The sequence below is a fragment of the Gastrolobium bilobum genome, unplaced genomic scaffold (genome assembly GCF_033153095.1).
Source record: "Gastrolobium bilobum isolate Gb01-03AN ecotype WA unplaced genomic scaffold, APGP_CSIRO_Gbil_v1 utg4923, whole genome shotgun sequence".
NCBI classification, from domain to species: Eukaryota; Viridiplantae; Streptophyta; class Magnoliopsida; order Fabales; family Fabaceae; genus Gastrolobium; species Gastrolobium bilobum.
This window is the reverse complement of record NW_026898411.1, coordinates 490,531-514,124: the sequence shown is the minus strand read 5'-3', so window position 1 is coordinate 514,124 and position 23,594 is coordinate 490,531. Positions and strand designations below refer to the sequence as shown.

The 23,594-nt window shown below is 33.7% G+C and overlaps 2 protein-coding genes and 3 non-coding genes across 5 annotated transcripts; 1 reads left to right on the top strand and 4 right to left on the bottom strand.

Annotated features, from left to right (window-relative positions):
* The first annotated feature begins 2,687 nt into the window (after positions 1-2,687).
* On the top strand, positions 2,688-2,793 carry LOC133315973 (small nucleolar RNA R71). The gene has a single exon (XR_009752159.1). It is a non-coding gene; the product is annotated as a small nucleolar RNA R71 (small nucleolar RNA).
* A 2,190-nt stretch (positions 2,794-4,983) lies between these two features.
* On the bottom strand, positions 4,984-11,399 carry LOC133315962 (histone-lysine N-methyltransferase EZA1-like). The gene is made up of 6 exons (XM_061517650.1): positions 11,179-11,399; positions 10,823-10,984; positions 10,399-10,483; positions 10,096-10,251; positions 5,525-5,566; positions 4,984-5,076 (listed from the first exon to the last, which is right to left on the bottom strand). The coding sequence occupies exons 1-6, from the start codon at positions 11,397-11,399 to the stop codon at positions 4,984-4,986; spliced, it is 759 nt and encodes a 252-aa protein (XP_061373634.1).
* A 7,166-nt stretch (positions 11,400-18,565) lies between these two features.
* LOC133315972 (small nucleolar RNA R30/Z108) lies at positions 18,566-18,668 on the bottom strand. The gene has a single exon (XR_009752158.1). It is a non-coding gene; the product is annotated as a small nucleolar RNA R30/Z108 (small nucleolar RNA).
* Positions 18,669-18,786: 118 nt separating this feature from the next.
* Positions 18,787-18,894, bottom strand: LOC133315974 (small nucleolar RNA Z107/R87). Its single transcript, XR_009752160.1, has one exon. It is a non-coding gene; the product is annotated as a small nucleolar RNA Z107/R87 (small nucleolar RNA).
* Positions 18,895-20,889: 1,995 nt separating this feature from the next.
* LOC133315947 (transcription factor JAMYB-like) lies at positions 20,890-22,597 on the bottom strand. Its single transcript, XM_061517635.1, has 3 exons — positions 22,282-22,597; positions 22,041-22,170; positions 20,890-21,912 (listed from the first exon to the last, which is right to left on the bottom strand). The coding sequence occupies exons 1-3, from the start codon at positions 22,466-22,468 to the stop codon at positions 21,378-21,380; spliced, it is 852 nt and encodes a 283-aa protein (XP_061373619.1). The 5' UTR covers positions 22,469-22,597; the 3' UTR covers positions 20,890-21,377.
* Positions 22,598-23,594: the final 997 nt, after the last annotated feature.

The window sequence follows — 23,594 nt, the reverse complement described above, 5'->3', positions numbered from 1 at the left end:
GACAAGTAAAAGTGGTCTTTGGTTGGTCCTCGGGGGCTAAGGCTATTTGATTGTACCCTGAATAGCCATCTAGAAAACAGTAATATTCCTTACCTGCTAACCTATCTAGCATTTGGTCAATGAAAGGCAAAGGGAAGTGGTCTTTCATAGTGGCTTTATTGAGTTTTCTGTAGTCCATACAGATCCTCCAACCAGTGACAATCCTAGTGGGTATTAGTTCTTTTTTATCATTTTCCACAACAGTGATCCCACCTTTCTTAGGGACACACTGTACTGGGCTAACCCAGTTACTGTCAGAAACGGGATAAATGATCCCAGCATCCAGCCACTTAATGATTTCTTTTTTTACTACCTCTTTCATGATTGGGTTAAGCCTTCTTTGCTGCTCTCTAGAGCTGCTGGTTGGGTCATTAAAAAGGATTTTATGTGTGCAATAGGAAGGGTTAATTCCTTTTATGTCTGCCAAAGACCAACCTATAGACCTCTTAAATTTTTTTAAAACAGTCAGCAATTGTTCTTCCTCTAACACAGTGAACAGATTGGATACTATGACAGGCAAGGTGTCTTTTTCCCCTAAGTAAGCATATCTAAGGTGATTAGGCAGAGGCTTGAGTTCTAACACAGGGGGCTCTTCAATTGAGGCTTTGGGAATTTTTAACCCTCTCTTGGCCAATTCTAAGGACTCGAAATTTTTATTTTTCCAAACCACATCAGTTCTGGAATTCAACCACTTAACTACTTCCTCAGAATCAGTTTGACTGATTTCTAGACCCTCAAAACCAGAATTTTGTAAAGAGTCTAATGAGGACTCATGCAAAAATTTATCTTTGACTACACAGTCAATGATATCTAGTCTAGAACATTCCTCAATGTCTCTTGGGTATTTCATGGCTTTTAAAATATTAAATTTTACTTGTTCACCATTCACATTCATGGCCAACTCACCCTCCTTAACATCTATGACAGCCCCACCAGTGGGTAAGAAAGTCCTTCCCAAAATAATTGGAACCTCTCTGTCTTCCTCATAGTCTAAGATTATAAAACCAGCAGGTAGAATAAATTTATCTACTTTCACCAAAACATTCTCTACTTTCCCTTCTGGATAAACTAGAGACCTATCAGCCAACTGTAATGAGACAGTGGTGGGATTAGGCTCTCCTACTTTCAGCTTTTTGTACACACTCAAAGGCATTAAGTTGATACTAGCACCTAAATCACACAATGTTCTGCCTATGTAGTGGTCTCCTATGGTACAAGGGATTGTAAAACTTCCTGGGTCTCCTAGTTTAGGAGGTATCTTACTAAGAAGATATTGACTGCTCTCTTGTGTAAGAGCAACAGTCTCAAACTCTTCTAGCCTCCTTTTTCTTGAAAGAATTTCTTTCATGAACTTCACATAAGAGGGCATTTGTTCCAATGCATCAACAAATGGAATGTTGACATGCAACTGTTTTAGGAGGTCTAAAAATTTCCTAAACTGATTATCTTGCTTCTGCTTTTGCAACCTTTGAGGAAAGGGTGGTGGAGGTCTTTTTGAAGCAGCATGTGTCTCACTATTTGGCTTAGGGGCCGAACCCTTTTGAGTGGGTTTTTCAATGGAATTATTCCCTAAAGGCTCATCTATAGAGGACTGATTGTCTGGTTCAACCAGAATAGGTAAGGAGTTACTGTGCACAACCCTTTGGGGGATGTTATGAACAACAGAATTCTGAACAGGTTCAGAATTTGCATCCTTTTCTTTCTACATGTTCTCCCCTTCTCTCTTTTTTAATGTGGAAGGTCTAACCACAGCTTCTGGCTGATTTACAGATCTGTCATTTCTAAGCTCTATCATATTGCATTGCTCTTTATTTCTCCTAGGCTCTTCAGTGTTACTAGGCAAGGTACCAGGAGGTCTGGTATTCATAGTGTTTGCTAAATGGCCTAGTTGGGATTCTATGTTCCTCAAGGATGCTGGAATACTTTGCACAACAGCTTCCAAGCTGTTTTGCTTGGTCTCATTTTTAGCCAAATATTCCCTCAACAAAGCTTCTAAGGAAGATGGTGGAGCAATAGGCAGCTCATTAGGCTGAGCAAAAGGTTGCTGCCTTGAAGGTTGTTGGTAATTTTGGGAGGGAAAAGGTGGTTTGGTTTGAGCATTGGAGGGGCCAGCTTGCTGCCCTTGCCCTTGGAAAAATTGAGGCTGTTGATTATGCCTCCATCCTTGATTAAAAATAGTGGAAAAATTATTTTGGTTTCTATTTTGATTTCCCACATAAAATACAGATTCTGGGTTGGATGGGCAACTATCATACAAATGGGGCCCACCACAGCAAACACAAGTTACACTTGTGTTTATTGCGTTAACTTGGGGTTGGGTTGCAGGTATTTGAGGTGTAGGTACAGGAACTTGGGATTGGGACAATCTTGCCTCAATGGTTTGTCCTTGGGTTCTCACTAAATTGGACAATGCATCAAACTTAGCTGAAAGAGCTGTTACAGGGTCTATCTCATGTAAACCAGCCACTCTCCTAGGCTGATTTCTCTCTTCAGGCCATTGGGCATAATTTTGAGTCATTTGTTCTAACAACTCATGGGCTTGGTTAAAGGACATAGTCATAAACATGCCATTAGCGGCAGAATCTGCCAAGGCCCTGTTTTGAGTATTCAGGCCATTGTACAGGGTTTGTAACACTGCCCAAGAGGGCAAACCATGGTTGGGGCATTGCTTAAGAAGGTTCTTGTACCTCTCCCACACATCCACTAGTGTCTCTCCATCCCTCTGCATGAAGTTAGCAATATCACCTCTAGTTTGCACTATTTTATTGGAGGGGAAAAATTTCATGATGAATTTCTCAGCAAGGGTGTGCCAATTGGTTATGGAGTTGGATAGAAGGGAGTTCAACCACTCTTTGGCTTTATCAGCCAGTGAATGAGGGAATAACTTCAATCTTAGCACATCATCCGAGATGTTGGGATTCCTAAAAGTGTTGGCCACTTCTATGAAATTTCTAAGGTGCTTGTGTGGGTCTTCCATCAACAACCCATGAAACTGCCCCATATTTTGGAGCATGGTGAACATCACAGGTTCTAACTTAAAGGGCACTTCATTCACAGGTTGGGCTATGCTTGGATCTAACTCATCCAACACAGGTATGATGAAGTCCATCATGGACCTATCATTGTCATTTATGACAGGTGGGTCCTCTATCCTTGCAGGTCCTCCTACCCCATCATTCCCATTTACACTTCCTAAATCCTCCATTTCTTCAATTTCTAGAAGTGGAATTTGCCTATGTGCTTTCTGGGCTCTTCTCCTAACTCTAAATGTCCTCTTAGGTTCAGGGTCAATTGAATCTATGAACGGGTGTGGAGTTGCACTCATGCACCCCTTTTAACTAAAACAGGTAAACCTGACTTAGCTAAAACACCTAGATTACTAACCAACTTTTATGCAGAACAATCAAAAAATAAACAAACAAGAACCTGCAAACAGAAAAGTCCCAAGACAGTTCACAGCCTGACGGCTTTATAAGGCAGTAACAACTCACCCTCACACAGGGTGAAACTAATAATTAAAATAAAACTGAAACTAAAAAATTTAGAAACAAATTAACAGCTATGAAACAACAGAACAGAAAATTAAATGACAGAGCAATCATATAAAACATGCAACAAAACAGAATATGAACATAAGAAAATTCTAAGCTACCAATATTCGAGAGACTACAATAATATTTACTAACACAATATAGAAACAGAATTCAAATTAAGCTAAAATAAAAATAGCAAAAAGAATTAGCTCAGAAACAACAATCACAAAGAAATCTGACAATGTACGCCTTCGATCCCCGGCAACGGCGCCAAAAACTTGTTGTCTTGCTAACAGTTGTGCAAGTAATGCGCGCAAGTATACGCGACAACAAGTAATATAGGGCTGTTATAAGTCCCAGTTATCGTTCCCACAAGGATCGTTGGCGTTTTGAAATGACTAAAATTTGCAATTGCTTAAAACTGAGTTACTATTTGAAAATAAAAGAAATGAAATTGTAAAGTAAAAATAATTTAGAATGGACCTAAAACACTACTGTTCACTTTTCTTTTAAAATTTTCTGAATTACTTTCCTAAGTTATAAAATAAGGAGTAAGAATGAAGCAATTTTAATGACAGATGTGACAAAGATTTTGGAAACAGAACAGAGATTGAAATATGAAATAACAAAGGAAATTAGAAATCTGAGTTGATAAAGAAGTTCAAAAAGGTGGGTTGAGTTCTGGCTCTCCTTCCCCACAGTGCTTGAAAAATAATTTGATTAACAAAAAAACTCATCCTAAGATTCTCAGTTAACAGAACTGTATTGTTAATTTTAATCTCTTAAAAATTATTTTATCCCAAAGTTGCCCACTTCCATATCTCTATGCCAAGTGGGATTAGGACTCTTGAGACTCAGGTCCAACATTACATGAGGTCTCATTCATTTCTGAAATGAGATCCCTTAGATGATTTCTCATCTAAGTCCATGTGTCTAATGCAGAATCCAGAGTTAGTTGTTTCTCAACAACTAAATCCTAACCAAACCTCTGACATTCGGCCAAAATGCAGACAATTTTAAACATTAGAAAAAGCATTAAACAACTGAGATATAAAAATTAAAACCATAAAACCAAACGTTTAACAAGCACTGAGGTTTGGGTATCACCTAAACCCAACCACTAAAAAGTTAGCCACTATCCATATGGATGAAGCTTACAAACAGTAACAGAGAACTACAGAAATCACAAAATAAAAATTCTAAAAACTAAATTACAGCACTGGCCTAACAACCGGCAATCTCAGTGCTGTAAAGACATGCATCAAGTTCATCAAATGAACCAGAATCTCATTACAAAACAGAACTTAAAAGAAAATAAAATAAAAATTGTTCAGAAAACAAAAACTAAAAAACGGTAAATCAGAACCAGAAGAGATACACGTGACTCACTCCTCAGTCCCTTTTATAGGGCTCATTTCCTTCTTTGCACGATTTTCTTCTCCAGCTCAGCAGGGGTTACGCGCTTCTCGCGCGTTGCAGGCATGTGGTCCCTAGCAGCTCCCTCCTAAGACAATCCGAATGGAATTTTTTGCTCATTTAACTCGTACGTAGACTTGCGCCCACAAATCGCTCCAGTCTCCACTCTCAAAAAGTATCCAGCTCATCCACTCAGCAAGAGGTTGTTGTTTTGACGTTTTCTGTATAAGGAAGGGGTGACTAGGGTTTGGTTAATCTCTCAATGAACCGTGGTTGAGGGTTAATCTTGACAAATAAATTGAATACAGAGAACGGTTTGGCTTTGCAAATCGATTTGTGGCAAGGAACTTTGGATGGGTGGTGTGGATTTGTGGTCGAATGATGGTCGGTCTTTGTCGCACAATGTGTGCTAGGGTTTTCTCTCAGCCCTTTTCTTCTCGTTTCTGACTCTGTCTCTTTCTTTCTATCCCTATCTCTTTCTTTCTTTAATTTTCCTTCATCTGGGCTTTTTGATTGACAACAGGTCCAGCCCATACCTTTTCTTCTTGCTTTTCCTGATGAATGTTAACAAAATGGGCCTGTAAATAACAAGTTTAAGCCCATTAGCACTTAAGCCCATTAAATTTCAGCTCAACATGAATTTTTGGGGTATTTTAATCACAAAAGTCATTCATTTCTCACCAATTACACTCTAAACCATATGTTCTAAGTCTCATTAAAGAGACTTATCACCACGCTTACCATGGAAACAAGAACATAGAGAATATATGGGTTGATATACAGGGCAAGGAATAAAAAGTAGAGAAAGGGTTGTGGTGAATGGTACCAAGTGAGGGTTTGAAGATAGTATTGAGCACGAGAGAGAGTGGCCAAGAGCAAGAAAGAGAGAGGGAGAAGAAGGTTGAGAAGTGTTATGGCGAGGAGGTAGAAGACCTCTTTAGGGGTGGGAACAGCATAGTTGAAGAACTCTTCGGCTTTTTTCCACCAACCCATTTGTTTTGAAGCAATCATAAGCACTGAAACTAACACCACCTCCGCTCCTCTTTTATATACAAGCCACTTAGCCACGGGAAGTTCAACATTGTAACCAGTAGAAATGTTTTAGAGGAGGAGAACAACAAGTAAGAAGAACGAGCAAGAGTCCCTTATTCAAAGTTTAAGGACCATTATTCAAAGTTTAGGGACCATTAGTGTTAGTGAGGCATTGTTACACCTGCATAGATTATTTGATATTTTCAAGTGTTAGTGAGTCTGTTGGGACCATTAGTGTTAGTGAGGCATTGTAAGTACTGGTTGGGGAGGTTGGGTTAGTTAGTCAAGTTGTGTAGGTGTATGAATAAAACTTGGCAGTGTAACCTGATTCGCATTCTTGAATATTGTTAAAATTTTCAATCTCTTTCTCTCTTTTTTAAGTTAGAAGTTATTTATAAATATTTTGAGAAAAACTCTTATAATGAAAAATTCTTTTTTTTTTTAATGAAAAAAAGCTTATAGCTAAAAGCTTCTAGAAGGAGCTTTTTTTTAAGTTTTTATCTGCTTTTATAGAATTGTGCGTTTTTTTTTTAAATGGAGAGTTATATAGATAGATAGATAGATAATTTTATTGAAATATGTGCTTTTAAGTAATTTTTTCGCTAAATCTTTTATATAATTATCAAACAGCTTTTAGCTTTTTATTTTAAGCTCTTATTTTTTAACTTTAACTTACGAGTAGCATCTAGCTTAAAAAAAATAGAGAATCCAAACAGGCTCGAAATGAAATTTAAAAAGTGGTTGCCCTTAGTTAGCTGACATTTTTTTTTTTTTTTTGGGTAAAATAGTTGGTTGACATTTTACTTGATAGGGTCTTGGATCTTTTTAGATATTTAGACCACTTAAATAAATACACACACATGTATTTATGATATATATACATGAATTATATCAAATTCAATCTCAAGTTTATCTTTTAAGGCTCATTGGTTTGATACGGTTTGAACACTGATTTGGCTGCAAATTTGACGGAGGAGGTTACGTAATCTTGTTAATTAAGCATAAATAAATGCAATTTTATGCATAAGAATTTATGATATAATATAATGGAGCAACCCTGCAAATAAGACTAATAAATATCCTCTCTCTCTCTTTTTCGGTAGATAATAATTATAATTAAATATCCTTTTTAATTATATCCCCGTGCCACAAATTTAAATGTTATCCTAATTAATAGGAGTCAGTATAATGTGGTAGTATAGTAATCGAAATGGATGTTATCACATAAATATCAATTATGAACCAAATTCTTTTTCTTTTTGGCTTGAAGTAGAGGTGTAAATGGGCTAGACCGGCCTACAAGGGCCTACGGCCTGGCCTATATTAGCCAAACTTGCCTATTATAAATAGTAAACTAGAACAGGACTAGGCTTTTACAAATACCTATTTAGAAGATAGGCCATAGGCTTTTTTGTACATGTCTGGCCTATAAGCCTACAGGTCGGCCTATATCATATTATTTATTTAAAATATAATAAATAAAATTAATATTTTAATAATTTTGAATAATAAAATAATATTATATTAGTTATTCTTTTAATTGTTGAATGTTTAATAAGCTTAAACAAGCTAACAGGCCTAGGTCAAGGATTTTATTTTTTAAATATAGATCAGGCCAGACTTGTAATTTGAAGCCTACACAGACTAATAGGTCAGGCCATACCCAATGTTTTTTACAAAGGCTTGGCCTATTTAAGCCAAAGTCTAGCCTAACCCAGCCCATTTACACCCCTAGTTGAAAGGATACAATTTAGGCTGTTGGTTACAAACTAGTGCATTATCCGTGCATGCACGGAGAAAAAAATTAAAATTGATTTATTTGTCTTGTAAAGTTTAACGGAACTCGTAAAAATATATTTATACATTGTAGCTTCTTTTGTGGTCATTCAAAAATTGTAAAGTTTGACTCCACTTTTTTCAACATTTATCATAGATGAACTTTCATTTATCACAATCAAATTTAAAAAAAAAATAATAAATAATTATTTTTTGCAAGGATTTGTGTAGTTAGTATTTGAAATTTTATAAATTTGTATTTACAAAAATTGAAATTAGATTTAGGAATTTAATTATAAAAAAAGAAGGATGAAATTTTAATTCAATTATAAAACTAAGTTAGCAGGCGGGGTGGGCATGTCCGGTTAGTTTGCCACCTCTAACTATCAGCATTTTATATAAATAATTATTTTTTTACAAGGAATTGTGTCCATATTATTTTGAATTTTAGAAATTTATATTTACAAAAATTGAAATCATATTTATGAATTTAATTATAAAGGAAAAATGATGAAATTTTAATTTAATTATAGAAATATGTTGGTGAGGGCCGAGCCTAATTTGTCATCTCTAACTATCAGCATTCTACATCAGCATGTAATAAATTTTTATATTTATCCACACAAAAAAGGTGGTTTTTTCACCCTTTTGCTCCTTATTAATTAATTAATAACTATTTTTCCCCTGATTCGAAACTATTTATCAATCTGCCCCTCTTTAATCGACTACCTTGCATTTTTAATCGACTAAATGGCCAAAACAGATAAAAAATGGCTGTTGGGAGATTTAGTCGACTAAATCTCCCTATTTAGTCGACTAAATCTCCATATTTGACAAAAAAAAAAAGAGTAGCCAGTATGATTTTAATCGATTAAGTAGGGAGATTTAGTCGATTAAATCTTCCAACAACCATTTAGTCGATTAAACATGCAAAGTAGTCGATTAAAGAGGAGCAGATTGATAGATAATTTCGAATCAGGGGCAAAATAGTTATTAATTAATTAATAAGGGGCAAAAGGGTCAAATAGCCCAAAAAAGGTTCTTATAGTTGCGTTTAGATTATTATATATCTATGTTTTCTATAGTTGCCTCTAAATTGACTCTCTGGGGAGTATGTATTTGTGACATATATAATAGATAAAGAGTTGAAAAATATTTAAGTTCGTACGTTTAATATTCTTTCAAACATTTTATAGTTGAAGTTGAATAGGATAACATCAAAAGACATTCATTAGATTAATTGCATAATAATTATTATTATTTGTAGGCTTAACAATTTTCGATGCTGGAAGTAGTGGTATTATTAATAGGCTTAACAATCACTCATACAGAAAGTAGTTAGATATTAATATAGTTGTTCGACAACCAAAATTTTAAACTTTTTTCCCGCCTATGAACTTTAAATTTTGAATTTGAATTTGACTAATTACTAATTAAAAGATGAAGTATTTCAAAATGGTTTAAATGTGAACATAAAATGGATATTGAGAAAAAGAGGACACATTAGCAAAGTTTCTAAAGAATGATTCTCAATTATAATATAATAGATAGAATCTCTTAATTATTTTTTATGACGTTTTTAAATCGTTGTCTTTGGCTTTTATTTTATGGACTCTAAACTTTTTGGATCCTTAGTCTTGAAAAAAAAAAGTAATAAAAAAACCTCATGAGTTTCCCGCTTTGTTGTTTATAAACTTTTTCCACTTCTCAAATAGTTTCAAGTCGAAAACCAAAAAAGCTAAAATGTCATCAATGCTTTCTAGTTATCTACGCTAATTATATTTATTTTACCTATTTTTTTTAATTGCATGTTTATTCACTTAATTACATTTATTCCACCTATTTTGAATTTTTTAAAGTAAATATCTCAAAATTTATTTTTTAAAACTTTTAACATAAATTATTCTTGAACATAAATTAAAGAAAATAAAAAAAATTATAAAAAATATTTAAAACCAAAATGGTCCCGTAACAAAAACATCAAATGTTGCTAGGCTAGGCTCTTCTAATTGCTGTAAATCATAGCAGACGATTTAAAATAATGAGATTTAATATTTTTTATGTACTAAAGACTTAATATATTTTTTATTAAAACATGCTGCATAAATGAAAAAAAAAAATTCAAAAAATAATTTTTAAACTATTTTCAAAATTTCTTGAAACATAAACCGAAACTAATTCAAATCCAGGTTAAGAAAAGAAAATGGAAAAAGAAAAGAAAGAAAAACACTACAACAGAGAAAAAACAACAAATGGTCCAAGTTATGTCAAAAGAATCATCAATAGAATTAGTATGTACCAGGCACCGGCGACAGAAAAGGTTATCAAAAGAATCTAATGCAGCACTCAGGCTTTTCCCTGGACATATGTCAATAGGAGATTCATATTTCCCTGAGCCTTCTGAATGCTGGTCCAACCTACCAATATTCTTTTCCTTGATACTTTTGTATCTCTCCTGCATATTTTCATGAAAACAATTTCTCTCAGAAATTAAAATGGCTTCTCACCATAAATCCCCATGGTGCAATTTATATTTTCCATAATAAAGGTAAAAAAAAATCATCAAGCATAACATATAATAGTGTCCCAAGTTATTGATTACCTGAATTTCTAAACTGGTGCCCCCAACAAACTGGCTAAAAATATTCAATACCTCGTCATTTAACCCATGTTCCTCAAATGCCATCCTAGCAAATTCAAGAGTCAAGACGGTATTTCAGGAAAAGAGAAACTTTGAATGCTTGAATAAAGATTGAAAATTATGAGCTACAAGTTTAAATATGATATTAAAAAACTCATGTGGTCATGATACAAGTCTTATTTCCTGAACACATGAGCAGCAAGGAAAAACATTTAAGCTTCAACGAAGCATCTATGTCAATTGTCATTTAAATATGATAATTAAGGATTTATATAGCCAACCAAAAATGTTATAATCAGGATCAATTGTTCTTATTTCGTCGAATCTTCCTTCACAAATAAATGGACCTTATTCTGGCAACTCTGTTATCTTCATTTTAGCTTACCATAGAACACGGTCCTCAGCCTCGGAAAATTCATGTTTTTCTTCTTCAGGTTCTGTTGACTCTTCCTCACTGTCACTACATATCAGTGCTTCACTTCCATGTTGATCATAGTATATACGTCTTCTTCCAACAACTGACTGATCTTCGGCCATCCTCTGATTTCTGATGTGTGTGAAAGATTTTAAAATAGCAAAACTACATTATATAATCTGCATACTAACTGATTAATAGGTTTTGAAATCTCAGTTTCAATTTTAAAATGGAATACAATTCAAGAAGCAGGAAATTTCAATTTGGAAAGAAATGCACATCAGGCATAAAAGGACAGAAAATTAAAATAATTATTAGTCAAACACCTGTCCAAAAATATCCAAGATGTATATGGTGGCAATTTTTCAATATATGGAATCTTGACACTTGTAGCAGATAAAACTTCTTGATTGCTGTGGTCTCTGTCTCCTGAAACTTGAGAGAAACCACTGAATATGCATAAAGGATGGTCAATTCTTGAAGAAAGCATTGGATTTTTCCTATTTTCCTCCGTCTTTGAAGATTCCCCTACTGATATTGCTGACATGACCCCTGAAATATGACATTGTAGCTTCTTGTCGAAGTTTTTCCTACAGAAATATAACTAAGATTAATTGCAAGCTGACGAAAGAGGTGTACAAAAGGAAGCCATCTCAACCACAAACTTTTCAGTTAAATAAATTCAGGTTCAAATTAGCAATCATAACATAAAGTTGTACCACGACACACAGCTTAAGTAAATCTATTGCTGAAAGCTCATAAAAAAAGATTCAGACCCATATAACCAAACACACCAGAAAATTTACCACGATGTAAAAGCAAAAGGAAATAGAAGGATTTCTTGTGGTACCCTAGTCCTGCTATCTACTGACTAATTAGGTGGGGGCAAGAATATCAACAATGGATGTTATCTGACTGTTAGTTGAGAAGTCTCAAGGTTCTTAACATGGTATCAAAGCATGCTGTTTGCTTGTATTGGCCCCACGTGAAGGGCTTATATAGTCTTGGATTGTGGGGTGTCGCCATCTTTGGCAGTGGAGTTATCCACCAATTCGGCGGTGGCGCTGCAAAGTACATCATTGACATTCTGGGCTTCACTGCGTTGGTCAGTGCTCTGTGTCTCACGCTTATAAACCTTCCATTTGACAAAACCTTTAAAAAATATATAAATAATAAATTATAGTGATTTTGTTATCCTATCACTTAATTGTGTAAGAATTATTATGCAAAAGGCACTGTTTATTGAGAAAAATAAAAAGAGAATGTGATTAATGGCAATATGTTCATTGGAAATTTGTGATTGTGACAGTGATATTGAGTTGATTAGAAACCAACCTGAAGGGCATCCCCAACCACGATGAAGAATAGTGGATATCTGAAGGTTACCTACGTTGTTGGACCGCATGGTGGATGGTCAAGATCTGAGGGTCAAAATGCTCCCCAAACCCAATATTGTTGTTGTTATTATTATTATAATAAATGGTGGGTCCAACACATAGAACCAAAGTAGTTCTATTCTATGACAATCACGTTACATGGGTTTACCATCAGCCAGGACTTTCTTTAAGGCAATGGGAGTACTTGAGTCATGCTACTACGAATATAAATAGGTTAGGCGATGGATTTAAGGAAATTTATTATAAATAATGAGATAGATAGAGTTAGACTTTTAAAGAAATTTATTTAAAAAACAGGCAATGGGTTTTGTTTGTACGTGTCTGGTCTACAAGTTTATAATTCAGCCTATATTATATTATTTATTTTAAATAAAATTATTATTTTAATAATTTTTAATAATAACATAATATCATTTTAATTATTTTTTAAAATTATGGAATATTTAATAAGCTTAAACAGAGGACAAAACTATTGTTTGTTAAATATAAGTCATATCAGATTTGTAATTTAGATTTACACTAACTAATAGGTAAGGCTAAATTCAAAAAAAATTATATAAATCTAATTTATTTAAGTCAAAACCTAATGTAATTTTTCTTATTTACACCACTAGATACAGCGTAAGCGTAACTTCTTGCCCAAATTTTTTATTTATAGGCAGAATTGTGACCAATAATGTGTCATGTGTGAGCCGAAAAGGGTACAAGTTCGGTTATAACTTGACTTAGGATAGGAATCGTTATGACCCAGCACAGAAATCGGGGGGGAAAGTACAAAAATTTAATATGGTAAAAGGATTATAATAATTTATTATTTAATTAGTGGCGATGATTTTAACATTTTTTATTTTAATATTTTTTCTTTCAACTTTTTATCACTATTAACCTCTCAGATAACTCTATCATATTAAATAACAATACATTCCCAAAAGAAAAAAAAAATTGTGCAACTTAAGTTATTCATGCTATTATTTAGATATATTTTTCTTTGAAATTAACTCAATCTTAATTATCTCTTTGAGACAAATTAATATTCCTCTAATCTTTTCGTAAGCTTTGACTTTTTAAGACAATTAAAATACTAATCTGAGATACGAGACGTGTAAAAAATGAAGATATTTAAATTTCATCCAATGGTGACATGTGAGTAACAAACCAAAATCTTTTTATTTTCATGAGTCCCTTGCTATTAAAGACCTGCCACCATTTGATGGTATATTCCATTGGTTTCCACCATAGAAGGAGTTTTGTCACCAACCAAATTAGTGAATAATCACGAGAAATTTCAAAAAATGAAAAATAAAAATAAGCAGTATACTTAAAAGGAAATATATGCCTTATCATAAGAAAGTTATCTTATGTTATACAGTAATAAAATTTTATACCAAATTTTTATTTTTTATTTTTAGTTGTAAACCCACATATTATGTTGCATAAGAAAACTATCTTATGTTATACACTCATAAAATTTTATGTCAAATTTTTATTTTTTCTTTGTAGTTATAAACCCATATATTTGTTTCACCCATATAAGAGTACTATCTCCAATAATATGAGATTAGTAACTGATCAGTCTAATACAATATGGGTTGGCCAATATGTATTGGGCCTAATCACACTCGGTTGATGTGAGAAGACTTTGAGTTGGGTTGTCTGTTTTCTGGGCTGTTGATGATATGATGGGTATGATTCTCCATTGGCGCTATAATAACCATCACTAGTAGTTGTGGATTTAATATTGAAGAATAATTAGAAGAAAAAGAAATAAAGTCACCTTTGGTGAAAAAAGAGTTAAAATGATAGTTAAGGGGTAAAAATACGGTAAGCAAAGTTACCCGAAAAGTGAAAGTAAAGTTAGAAATATGACTGGAAAAATATTCTACTTCATTGGGTAAAGTTTGGTATTGAATGGAGGCCTGTAGATAGATAAGTTGTTACCCAGATAAATTAACTTAACCTACTTCCTGTTTAGAAACCGTGACATTTTCGCATTCTTTCTAGTCTTCCTGCATTCTTTCTTTCTTTCTTTTTTCTCTCACCCGCAACATCTCCATGGAAGCTTGGCTTCAAGCTTTTCCTTCCTTGATTTCTCACTCTACAATCATCCAAATTCGAAAGTGCATTAGACGAAATTTATAGTAAATCACCCAAGGAATCCATTCCACCATCTATTTTGGGCTGAAAGTACTTGTAGAAAGAGATATCCTCTTCCCCCAATTCGGATCAATATTCATCAAGGAGAGAAATTGGGAATTTTCATGGAGCTTTACTTGGAGGTTGTTCTCTAGGCTTGGTATAAGGGATTAGAGGTGAGAAATCTCTATTTCCATGGTTTGATTTTTGTGATTTAAGTCTTGAAAGTTTGAAGTATGTTTTGGTGGGGAATTTTGAGTTTGAAATTAGAAATTTGTGATGAATTAGTGTTGTGTAGTAAGTTGTAATGTAGAATAACCATGAACATGTGTTTAAAAATTTAAGAAAAAGTCCCCTTGAACCACCCTAGAATTTGGCCATGATAGGTATTTAGGGTTGATGAGCAAAAATTTAATTGCATAAATTGTGAAGGTTTGAATATTGGTGTATGTTGAGATTAAGTGTGAAAGTGAGATTACATGGTGGAAAATCCCTTGAAAACCTACCCTATGCATTTCGGCCTTTAGGGTATTATTAGGGAAAATTATGTTAAAATTATTTTGATGATGTGGTTAGGTCCTAATGCATGGCTTTAGTATGATTTTGAAGTTAAATGATTTAAGACATAATGAGAAGCACCTTAGCTCCTTTGTATGTCAAATAGGCAAAGTTAGGCTTAAAATTGTTATGAAAATATATGAATAATTAGGGGCTAAGTGTGGATTCTAGGAGCTATTGTTGTGTCAATTATTTGATGCAAATCCCTAGCTTTTTCCTTGTTGTGGTTTCGGCCATGTAGGCTTTGTGGGGACTAGGAATTGTTAAAAATTATAAATGGTATTTTAGAAGCTTGGTTGGGTCATTTAAGGACCCTAGGTAATTATGAAAACGAGTGGTTGCTTGTGTTACGAGTAATCATCCGTAAATGTGTTAAATAATGATATTAAGAAAGGATGGTCTTGACTTGTAAATTGGCATACACGAAAAGAAATGAAAGTAAACAATAAAATGTATGTCTTGTGATTACATGGCATTGTAGCATTTTATTGAGCTTCGTTTTGGATTCTGTCTCTAGGTGTGCCTAGCGACTGAGCGTCTTTGGATTTTCTTTGGAGCTAAATAGGTAACTTGTGTTACAAGTGAGCAAATCGGTAAAGCTTCAAGAGGTAAGCTCTATGTTTATGGGATTCACTCATACTTTGTGTTCCGCCATAGTGTACGGACTGGGGTCGGGTTGTATGATATGTATGAGATATATGATATAGATGCATTCATATAGAGCTATATGATAATATGATATGTTTTATTTTGATGTGATTTCTGTGATGATCTTTGACCATTGATCCTTGTGCACTGATGTCTGCTTGGGGTCCTACCTATGGACTGACTATGTACATCTCTGATATGTTTTTGGTTCTGCTTGGGGTCCTTCCTTGGGAACATGTGCACTGATGTCTGCTTGGGGTCCTCCCTCGGGACTGACTGTGTACACCTCTGATATGTTCTGGTTCCGCTTGGGGTCCTCCCTTGAGAACACGTACATTGATTTCCGCTTGGGGTCCTCCCTCAGAAATGACTACGTACATCTTTAATATGATAGGCTTTGTTCTGATGTGATTATTAGGATGATTTTCGTAAATGAATTTATGTGCGTTGATTTCCGCTTGAGGTCCTCCCTTGGGAAATACTATGTGCTTCTCTGATAAGATATGTATATATGCTCAGTTTAGTTATGATATTTGTTACGTGCGTTGATTTTCGCTTGGGGTCCTCCCTTGGGAAATACTGCGTGCATCTTTGATAAGATATGTGTATATGCTTGTTCAACTATGATATTTGCTTATATGATGTTTTGTATATTATGTATCTGACTGTCATGCAGGAAGTGAGCCCAGGGTATGGAGAGTTTTCCATAAACTTGGAGCTTACTAGAGATTCGTCTCTAACCCCGTTTGGGGATATGATTTCAGGAACACAGTTAATTGAAGAGCCCTCACGGGACAAGGACACTACCTGTGGCTAGAGGTACTAGTATGAGGATATGGAGTTCTGGGTGGCCGGACGCTACTATTTAATACAGATGTTATTTTTGGAGAATATGTACTGTTGTATAGTGTTCTATTCATTTTGGGATCATGATGTTTGATCCATTATAAAATATATGGTCTGTATATGTTTTGTACATGTGTTCATATTTGATGCATGTACATTTGTGCATGTGTTGAAATATGTATGCTGTTAGACATAGTGGTACGGAGCTAGTTATGCATGCACCCATGGATGGGTATATAGTCCTATATAGATATCTGGTATTTCTGAAATCATATATGGTATAAACTGTTTATCAGGAACCTTGGAGAGTGGGATTGACAAATCCCCAGTTGTCTAATTTACAGAGGTTACTCTGCCCGATTTTTGTTTTCGTCAAATACGAATTAAATTAAGAGAAATATGCAATGTGAGATATCATGTAAATTAAGATTAATGAAAAAGAAAAAAAAAATTAGCTCGTATTTTTGTAAGTTAAGTCTTCCGTTGTTTCTGTTTGTATCATATGTATGTTAATTAAACCGACTTGAGACGAGGATGTTACAGACGCGATGATCCAGAGGGGAGTGTACCTGCAATGACATTCTGACGCTCAAGTCAGTATCAAAGTCAAGCTTATATAGTGAATCAGATACTACCTTCGATAAGCGATGTAACTTCTAATTGGCTGTAAATGAGTTGCAAGTTCAACTGGTGTTGCTCTGGCCCTATCCCATTATATCATGCTATCTTGATAGAGTAGTGGCAAACTAGTGCTGTCTCTTGAGTATTGGTTCTATAGTGCGGTGGCTTTTTACCTATTTAATCACTTACTTCACTATGAAATTATGTTAAAGACGATTTAGCATCGCGCCTCTAATTTCTTATGCGCGATATGGATATTGCACATTGCTTGGGCCCTTAACCCTTTACGGGCCTATTGTGGTTGGACTTTCAACCTTTGATGAGCCTATTGTATTTTATCCAGATCAGTAACTCCCATAACTAAATTGCGTAAAAAAAATGCACATGTTTTCATGTGCTTAGGCACTTTAATACAGTACGTATCTTTTAGTTATTTGGTTCTGAACCATTTTGATTTTGTGTAGACTTTATCTTCTTTTCTGCAAAACACTTCGATTATTTTTTATCAGAATTTGGCAATAAGAGCTAGTTTGATATTCCCTTGTAAAGGAAACTGAAATTAATTCATTTTCTTATTTGGTATATTCGCACTAATAATTAATAATAAAAAAAATCACATTTTTTTATTATTAATATGCAAACAAAAAAAAACGGCATTTCGTATTATTTCGTTCTCCATATCTTAAAAAATTAAAAATAATATGAAACAGTATATTTTTTATAAACAAAACAAAACTGAAAAAATAAAAATAAACCAAGAATTATTTTCAATACTACATGCACATGTAAAGTTTGGATTAGTTGAGACCCAGATCCATGATTTAGAGGTGTGAACTTAGTTTGCGTATCCTCAAAATTTTAAAAGCTGTATTATGCGCCAATCCTAATCATCTATTTATTTTTTTTGGAAAACCTAATCATCTATCTCTGATTGACAACTGTGTTGTTGAATCCCTTAACAGGAAAAGAAAATCTAAACAAAACTAAAACTAAAGAATTCAGCACTATGCCAATTTAACACTTCCAAGTACAAATAACCAAAAACACTTGCAGCGAGAACGATCACCAATTCCACAATCATTTCATCTCCAGCGAACTATAGGCTAATTATGGTACCAATTCCACAAAATTGGTATCCTTCAGTTTTACACTAATAAGTAGCATATTTGGCATTGTCAGAAAAGAACTTTTCTCACCGAATCAGATGACCAAAAGTTATTCCATAGAAACAATCAAAATGAAGGGACTATGTTAAGAGGCCTCAGATAATTTGGACACATCATAATCTAGAACCAGATAAATCAGCCAATGTAGGCAAATTCTTAAATCATCACTGACCTCACCCTCATCAACTTAGGATAATAATATCAACCAAGAAAAGGTTCCCTAAACGAAATAATAAATAAAAATCATCGTTACAAAAGCAATTGGTTTATTGAGTAAGCAAAAACAAGAAATACAATTAGGATTAAACATGATAAAAAAAAAATTCAATAAAAGGAGAAAGAGATCACTCAGTAGTGGCAATAAGGTTTATGGTTCGATTCAGCCAGCGGACTTCCTCAACTTAAAATTTCAGAAGAGGGAGCTTCTTTATCCTCATAGTGAAAACTCTTTCCCCAAACACAGACCTCCGATAATATTTAGTTTAAAAATCAAAATAAAATTGATAATTTCAAAGAAAAAAGGGGAAAAGAAAACAAGGTGATTTTTGGTTTTGAAAATAGAAGAGATCACTCAGTTCAGCGGGGTTGTCGACACGCAGAGGAATCTCCTAAGAGAGAAAACTATGCATTCCGGTCTGTTGAGCTTGAATTTCATGTGGTCATCACTGTGATCTCTTCAAAATTTAAAAGAATGAAATCATAAACAAAAAAAAATAAGGCAAATACAGAAACCAGAGAGCTGCAGATGAAGAAGTTCTCAACAACGGCGCTGTTAAACTGTGCACGAGCTCTTAATTTATAGCAAGTATTTTTAGGGTTTCTGACGAAGAGTGGGAATGCGGTCTGCGATTGAGAGGGGAAACGACGACGTCAGCTTGCAATTTTTAATGGACAAAATAATCCTTCCCAAATTTATTAAATTATTATTTTTAATTTTATTTCAATTGAATTATTTCGTTATATGAACAAATAAAGAAGCTCATATTCGTCGTTTTTTCCTTCTTAATTTCTCTTACTTTTCATTCAATAATATTATTTACAAAATTATTTTTTTAAATATGAAAGTATATTTTTTAAAGAAGCTCAAATAAAGTTTTTTTTTGTCAAAATGACAAATTTAGTTCCGGTTTACTGAGGGGAAAACGGTATCACGCGGATTTATTGGGCTTAACATAGTAGATGTCATTTGGGCCCATTGAATAATCTATAACACCGGAATGACTTACCTTCGTTTGAAAGGGGCAAAAGAAAAGAAGAGATAAAAATTTTAAAATATGAAAGGAAAAATTAGAGATTTTGAAATTTTTGTTTGTTTTCTGGACTTACTATTTTGACTTCAAGCAAACAAAATAGACTTTTAAATTTCAATTTTTTTGTCCCAACTCTATTTTAAATGTCAAATATAGGATTATTTGACACGAGTGTCAAATGAAAAAAATTGACATCAAACTTTAACTGTTGATTTCCGTCAATCTAATGTTATAATTTACTAGAAATTAATAATTTATTAGAAATTAATAATTAATTAATAAGTGTGATCCAATAAATTATAACCGTTAAATTCATAGAAATCAACGATTAAAATTTGGTGTCAAACTAAAAAGTATGACACTAGTGTCAAAGGAACTTACTCCATATATAACTGTTGATTTCGTGAATATAACGATTATAATTCATTGGGTCACACTTATTAATTAATTATTAATTTTCAATAGCTTAATCAATAGATTGGCGGAAATCATCGGTTAAGATTTAGTGTCAAACTTTTTAATTTGACACCGGTGTCAAATGATCTTGTTTATATATATATATATATATATATATATATATATATATATATATAAGAGATAGGATCCTTTGACACATCATCTAAGAGCCGTTAGATAAAAAAAGATCAATGGTGTCACATGCTTACAAATCAAAGTCGTTGATCTTTTTTGATCTAATGACTCTTTAGATGGGGTGTCAAACTTAAAATTTGACACTGGTGTCAAAAGATCTTACTTCTATATATATGTGTGGTGTGGTGGTGGTGGGGGGGGGGAATATTTATCTTTTTTAAACGATATAAATCTTATGTCATTTTAGATTATAACCGTTGATTTTCGTCAATCAACAGTTATAAATTATTGGATCAAACTTAATAGGGAAAACTTATTATGAATTAATTAATAATTTTGACCTAATAAATTATAACCATTGATTGACAGAAATCAACGATCAGAATCTAAAATGACACAATGTTATATCTTTTAAAAGGATAAATATTTTTCCATATATATAGGATAGAATCATTTGACACCAGTATCAAACTTTGAAATTTGACACCAAATTATAACAATTGATTTCTGTCAATCAATAACTATCATTTATTTAACATTAATGATTAATAAATAAATTTGATTTTCAATAAATGATAATGGTTAATTGACGAAAATCAACAGTTATGATATGATTGTAATAATTTCTAAACAAAAATAGATTGCAAGTATAACATTAATCTTCAGATTATATATAAATATTCATCCAAGTTTACAATTTGAAATTATCCTGATTGATGTCGTGAGATGTGGAGGCCGTTGAATCACCGCTTAGTACATACCGTGTTACACGCACTAGATGTGAAGTTAAGCTGGTTGATACCGTTTAATATGCTGCTATACAATTAGAAATTTTTAATTTACAAGCACGGAAACAAAGAGTCAACATCAGGGATGGAGCATTGAACTTTCGTTATCTTGGGGTTGGAAATTGGAATGTGAAACTACTCGTGGAACACATTCCTTGCTTCCTTTCCACAAAAAACTCTTTTTCAAGTTAAAAAGCAGACCAATTATGTGCTTTAACAAGCTTAGAAGCAAGCACAAGCGCCCATCACCCCCTTTCATGGCCAATCACAAAGAAAATACCCAAAAAACTAATCACAAAGCAAAGCACCATTATTGCTCAAGGAAAAGGCTAAGAGCGCGTGCAATTTTCGTGTATTTGTAGCAATAAAATTATGAAAATTCATCCCCCCTAATGCGATATACCAATGATCTAGTACCTATATTTTTTGTTACATCAAAGTCACCAAAAGAGTCACGCTTGCTCCACTTTTCGCACTGTGAATTGTACGATGCGTCACGCAAGGAAATCGTGTTTTATTCGATATCATCAGAAATTAAGTTGTTGTTGCAAGAACCATATATTCTCTTCGTTCCACAAACTCTCCAATGAGTCACCACCACCACCACCATTACCCTGTTCAAACATTTGATTATTCATACTTGGCCATATATCCGAACCCTTTTCAAGTCTATGAACCGAGACATCATGACCCAACAGTTCCGAAGAATCGCTATGGTCCGAATTTGAAGGAACTTGCAACTCCACGGACGATGAGTCCGAGGATGCACCACTTGAGCTGCAGTAGCGGTTCGGTTTTTCCCCTTCTGCTCCTGACTCTAAACTTTGTAACCCGTTTTTGTAAAAAAAGACCCGAACTCCACTTGGGTCTGGGCCCACTTGGGATGCGGGCTGAACCCGCTCAAGCAAACGGGGCATCCACACGTAACGCAACGCGTCCCTAAACTGTTTGCTGTTGACATCGCAGTTGAGTTGCTTCGCCTGTTTCATGACTCTGGTCCTCCAATAATTTTTTATTTCATTGTCTGTTCTTCCTGGCATGTGCTGAGCAATCTTCGACCACCTATTAAAACATTATATTATATATACATCTCAAACTCGTAAAACATAACAACCGTAAATAAGATATAAGAGTGAAATTAAAGATGTTAGTGTTAATTAATAACGGTTAATAAGAATAAATTTTTATACCTATTGCCCCACCGAGAATGAAGTTCAAGAATCAATATTTGTTCTTGGAGTGTGATATTTCCACGTCGCACATCTGGACGCAAGTAGTTTAACCATCTTAATCTGCAACTTTTCCCACTTCTCCTCAAACCTGTATATTTTTGGTTTTAGATTTATTATAATTGAAAAAACTGTGACAAAAATGAAATTATATAGAGTTAATAATATATTTAAAGAATTAGAAGAAAGTATATACACATGCCTGCAGAACGTGCGACGGAATTCCAGTGACCTTCACCGTTTGTGGCGATGTAATTGACGAGAATGGTATCCTCATCAACCGTCCATGGACCTTTTCTCATGCCCATCTCGTTTTCATTCTGCTGCACCTGTCCCTGTGTTGCAGTTGCAGACCCACCTTTCTTAACCTTAGTATCCATAACTCTCATATATGCTAGTGTCAAAGTGCAACAAACGTGTGTGGGATTTGGAATTAATTTGTTGATAGATGGTTTCACCTAATGGGGAATGTGGTCGAGTTATATATAGTAGAGTCGGATAAGTATAAGCACGCTCCAGGGACCAGTGACTGAGTCCACGGAGACAGCACCACATTCCATGCATCTAGTTTTTAATTATATTATCAAAATTTTATAATTTTAATAATATATTATAATTGTTTGAAGCAAATATATTGTGACAACATGTTACTATCAAGTGACTACTAATCAATCTTACCGTTAGATCAATTATATTGATTCAACAGTTATATTTATTTCTATCTTTATATGTTTGTGTAAAATTAATATTATTAGTTTAACGATTAAGATGGAACTAAACTAAGCTTGCTATTTGGGATTTGACCGGTTGACTCTTGCTTATCCTTCTGAGACACGCGCGTAGAAAGCCTACTGCAGATTGTGGCGTACTTGGTATCTCATAAACATGTCACGCTCTTGCTCAAAATAATAATAATACAAATTCGTATTCTCTTTCTCCTTTTCTTCCTATTGTTCAAACGGACATAGTAACTAAATTTTTTATTATTTGTGAATTCTAACACATAATCATGGCATAAATATTGTTTTATTTTAATGCAATGAATAAGCATTTAATAATATTTTTTTGACCAGGTTTAATAGAATAATTTAATAGTAACTATAATGGAATAAAATATTTGTTAATGTTTTAGTGTTATCAATTTATCTTACAATCCCTATCTTCGACATGTAGGATATTAAATTATTAATAACGAGAAATGGTATTTGCACATAGTGTTTATGGGATGAATGAAACAAGTTTAGCTAGTCTAAATCTGGCTCAATATTTTAATATTTCCCATTTTGTTGACCCGAGCATGTTTTAAGTTGACTCGATATTTTTGACAAAATATATTACTTTAAATATTGTAAACAATTAAATTTAATATTTCAAAATTATATATAAAACAAAAACTAATGAATTATGTATTATTTGATAATATTATATTTGTGGGCACCTTGTTAATATAATATTATTATGAATTATTTAATATTGCTCCCTTTTAATTGTTATGGTAATATGTATTTTCAATAC